Here is a 5,000-nt window from a genome sequence, read left to right as displayed (position 1 = left end):
TGGGTGCCTGCATGTGTGTGTATTTTTGTGTGGTTCTAACCGGTATGTATGTGTATGTGTGCTCCAGGTGTACATGCTCATGTGTATCTATGTATGTTGTAAGTGTGTGCATGTGCATGTGTGCATACGTGCGTGTGTATGTTGGTGTGTGTGTGTATGTGTGTGTATGTAAAAGCTGAGATGAGTGTGTGTATGTGGTTTATGAGAAGCATGTTCATTGTCTCTGCTTCATCCACTGAGGTTTTCCCCTTCTTGTATGTGTGATCTATCACCATCAGGCAGACAGACACACAGCACTCATTCGTGTAAAGTAGGGTGCTAGCACACAGCACTCATTAGTGTAAAGTAGTGTGATAGCACACAGCACTCATTAGTGTAAAGTAGTGTGCTAGCACACAGCCTGTAGGCCCTTACTAACACAGGTGCTAGTCTCAGGGGAAGTTTTCAACAGTATTACCAGACAAGAGAGGCGATTGCTGTAGTACATATGATTACACCCAAGGGATCCTCCAACTCAGGGCAGACATGCTTGAGTTGGTGTCTTGATTACCAGGCTCTGTAGGCTGCTTCCAGATCAGCCTAATGCCTCCATGTTGGCTCACAGATCCAAAATGGCCGACTGTCTTTGGCCCCTTACAATTAGTTATTCCCAGTGGCGATTCTAGAAAATTTTACATGGGGCACAACTTGGCAGAACTTGGCAGAAGGGTGGCAAGTTGAAATTCAAGGGTGGCATATCACAGACACACATGCCTGGTGTCTATATGTATTTATATTACACTTTATTACAGGCTCAAGGCCCACATGGAAGATGCACAATACATATAATCAATAAATGACATATAAATATACAATGAAAGAAGGGCTAAAAAAGGCACTCATGCCAGTGTTCCCAGATCTTAGGGTCAGGGTCTGTCATCAGATCAATTATAAAATTTGTAGAGCAGTCCAGCCGACTCATAAACTTAAAAGTAAGGTTCCTCAGCAAGGCCATAAAGGTGGTTAGACCCATATTACAGAACAGCTGACTGGCTCTAGTACTCCTGGGTTTCTTCAGGAGTATCCTAAGACAGTCATTATAGGCTACTTTCAATTTACGCAACCTCCCAGAGTGGAGCTGTATAGAGAGGGACAGTAGGCTCTAAACAAATTAATTTTAACATCATATGTACAGTGGTGGAATTTTCTAACCAACATATTAGCTTGGACATAGAGCGATCTCCTCTGTCTGAACATGTCGGCATCCTCCTCCAACGTGTCTGTGATAATGTGCCCTAAGTATTTGGTACTATTGGACACCCCCAGAGCTTGCCCAGAAAGATGAAAGAATATGAAAGATGAAAAATATTTATTTATACAAATCCAGATAGTGAAAACAGACAAACTTCTAAATGGCCAATTGAATTTATAATGGCTTGTTCTGTATGTATTAGGTTGTCACATACAAAATAATGTATGCCAAAGCTAGACTAACTATAGCTAGCGAAAGATAGGGTGGACAAAAGAACGCACACTTTTTGCTGTAACTGAGTTTACTGTAGGCTACATGACGGAGTACCTTAAAAACAGCCAGAAAAAGGCTTTTTGTGAGAAAACGGTTAGTGGTATCTAAAATCTGATTTCGGAATGGCTTAACAGTTAGGTTACATACGTAATGAAAATAAAAACTGAGAAAAAACCGCTATAAAATGTTCTGTCAGCTCACCTTACTGTACTTAAGACGTTGGTTAGCTAAGCTAACAGTGGTAGCTTTAAGGCTAGCTAGCACAAGCAAGCTGTATAGCGAGCTAGCTACTGTATGCTACCGACTTTTGCAAGCTAGCAATTAAATAAACGATTGAAATTACAACGGAACTGTCTATCACATATGACCACCCATCACATTTTCTTGATTCACGATTCACTTCTTTCATCACTGCAAGTCTACAGTAGGCTTGTCTCTAGTTTGTTTTTGGCTTCTCAAATGCTTTCAAACCGTTTCTTTCTTCACTGGAATGGAGTGGAGATGGGCAACCACGGTGACAAGAGAGCAAAGCGGACTCATGGACTCCACCATTTTACAAAGGAGGGGGAACTTAAAGATTTTAGAACAAGTTACCAAAGAGATCAACAGCTTAAGTAGCAAAAATATAATACCATTCAATAAATGTATAGTATATTATAGGAGACATTTCTGACAACCTTGGTGGCAAGTGGGGTGGCAAGCAATTTTTTTCGGGTGGCAGCTGCCACCCCTTGCCACCCCGGTTATTCCAATGGTGTAATGTGGTTGCCTTGAAAGTGCATCAACTAATAGTAGTTGTGGTGCACAATCCTACCATGCTCAGATAACAATACTGGTCCTACACTGTAAGAGTTCCTACTCCATGGCATATTTAACAGTAACATTATCAGTTATAAGTAATACGTCTTCAGAATGGCATCTTCCACCCAGTGAGTTTCAGTGAAATTAACCTTTCCCAGACTATTTTCATCTGAGGTGACGTGCATCACTGAAGAGGAGCAATCTGAAATCACAGCTCAGGGTCTTCATGTTGTGACCACATGTTTCTGTGTTTTCTACCTGTTGAGATATATACATAAGGAAATATACACACAGTATAACATAAGGATATATACACACAGTATAACATAAGAGGATCCCTCTGTTCGTTGTCATGGTGACTGCCTCTAGCCCCAGTGTGGTCCTCATCTTCTCTGAGTGGTCTGGTCCAGTCGTGCTCAGTGCAGACGTGGCCAGATGTGGGGTGATGTAATCAGTGATGTAATCAGTGATGTAATCAGATGAGTGCAGTGATGCTGATTCTGGGCCAGTGGTGACAAGCAGCGTTTGCGCACCATCTGTCTAGTTTAACAGGTTCACCTCTCCTCTTCTCTTCTCTTCTCCCCACCTCTCCTCTCCTCTCCTCTCCTCTCCTCTCCTCTTCTCCTCTCCTCTCCTCTTCTCCTCTCCTGTTCTCTTCCCCTTTCCCTCTTCCTCTCCTCCCTCCCTTCTTCTTCTCTATTCCCTCCTCCTCTCCCCTCCTCTTCTCGTACTCTCCCTTCCTCTAACTTCCTCTCTTCTCCTCTTCTCTCCACTCCTATCCTCTCTGTCTCCTTCCTCCCCTCCTCTCTCCTCCCTCCTCTCCTCTCCTGTTCTCCTCTCCTGTTCTCTCCTCTCCTCTTCTCCTCTCCTGTTCTCTTCCCCTTTCCTCCTCTCCTCCCTCCCTTCTTCTTCTCTATTCTCTTCTCCTCTCCCCTCCTCTTCTCGTACTCTCCCTTCCTCCCCTCCTCTCTTCTCCTCTTCTCTCCTCCTCTCTCCAATCCTCTCTTCTCTCTCCTCCCCTCTCCTCTCCTCTCTCCTCACTCTGACTGCTCTGGGCTGTTCCAGAGTGGGCTGCCATCTAGGACGGGTTGCTGATGTGTTTTAAGGGACCAGATTGCACTTCAGCGAGACAAAAATATCAGATGATCTAAAAGACAGACAGATCTCACTTCACAGAAAACACACACACAATCATTTAGAGTGTGTCTAGCTCCGCAGGTTTGCCTGTGTATACAGCCAGGCTTCCCAGCAATGGTCTGTTCATCCTAGTGCGTCACAGCTGTCCCATCGCCACGCCAACAGCGTGATGTCAGTGTGAGGCCACAGACAGCTGATGGGACATCTGTGACACTCACGTGTAGGCGGGCGGGAACATGTGCAGATCCTAGCCATTTGGTTGGACAGGGTAGCTGTCAGTCTCATTGACATCCATTGAGATGGGGTGTCCCCTCCCAAACGCCCTCAGGAAATGATCACATGATTGTATGGGGGCTTGAGGCGACATACCAGAGAGTTGGGGGGTATCAGGGCATCACGGCGTTTGACACGAGTGCCCTCCAGTACACCTCCACCTCTTGCTGTGCAGCTCTGGACGGCCTATGGGAGCACAGCCTGACCACATTTAAACCGCTACAGATGCCTGGAGTTGTGTTGTTTAGGGTTAGGGTTAGGGTTAAACCCTGAGTAAGAGTCTGACTGGCTGTGTTGTGTTTGTCTTCCGCAGGCCCAGCGGTCCAACGGCCCGTCCAGAACGGGCCCACGTCAGACGAGCTGGAGGCGCAGAGAAGGTAAGACGAGTCCTCAGCGTCCGGGGAACATTCCATAGAACGCTCAGAACACTGAAACAACACCCTGTCACAGTTTCACAGAACATTCCATAGAACGCTCAGAACACTGAAGCAACACCCTGTCAAAGTTTCACAGAACATTCCATAGAACGCTCAGAACACTGAAACAACACCCTGTCACAGTTTCACAGAACATTCTCAGAACATCCACAGAATCGAGGAGCCTTCTGAGACTTGTTCTATTTCATAACCAGGAAAGGACTAAATAAAACAGCAGGCTGTCTCAGGGAGAGTGTGTGTGTTTACCCGCTCGTGAGAGAGAGTGTGTTGAGCTACTGTTTCCATGTCTGCTCTCAGCCCTGTCACCTCTAATGGTGAAGAACAGCACAGCACAGCTCCTGGCACAGTCCTCCAAAGCCTCGAGAAACACACTCCTGCAGAGGAGCCCAGACTCCTCACCCTCAGACTGAATGTTCTAGAATCTCACCCAGACTCCTCACCCTCAGACTGAATGTTCTAGAATCTCACCCAGACTCCTCACACTCAAACTGAACGTTCTAGAATCTCACCCAGACTCCTCACCCTCAGACTGAATGTTCTAGAATCTCACCCAGACTCCTCACCCTCAGACTGAATGTTCTAGAATCTCACCCAGACTCCTCACCCTCAGACTGAATGTTCTAGAATCTCACCCAGACTCCTCACCCTCAGACTGAATGTTCTAGAATCTCAGTCCTCACAGGCCAGGGAAGGGACTTCAACCAATCATGTCACAGCCACAGAACACCCCAGCCCTGGGAAGAACTCCTCTATAACTGGAGAAAAGAGCTTCTAGGGAACTTGTGTGATTAAAGGAGTACGCTCGCTCCCAAAGCCTCTCCAAATAACTCATTGGCTTGACCTCACCT

The 5,000-nt window shown here is 46.1% G+C and overlaps 1 protein-coding gene across 1 annotated transcript in view; it reads left to right on the top strand.

The window, feature by feature from the left end:
* LOC105902107 (ena/VASP-like protein) overlaps positions 1 to 5,000 on the top strand; it is a 75,633-nt gene that overhangs the window by 55,378 nt on the left and 15,255 nt on the right. The window contains exon 4 of the mRNA XM_031581604.1: positions 4,029 to 4,092. Coding sequence (XP_031437464.1) covers positions 4,029 to 4,092 — 64 coding nt within the window. The remainder of the gene's footprint in view (positions 1 to 4,028; positions 4,093 to 5,000) is intronic.

The sequence above is a fragment of the Clupea harengus genome, chromosome 15, assembly GCF_900700415.2.
Source record: "Clupea harengus chromosome 15, Ch_v2.0.2, whole genome shotgun sequence".
Classification (NCBI taxonomy): domain Eukaryota; kingdom Metazoa; phylum Chordata; class Actinopteri; order Clupeiformes; family Clupeidae; genus Clupea; species Clupea harengus.
This window is presented reverse-complemented; position numbering and strand designations above follow the sequence as displayed.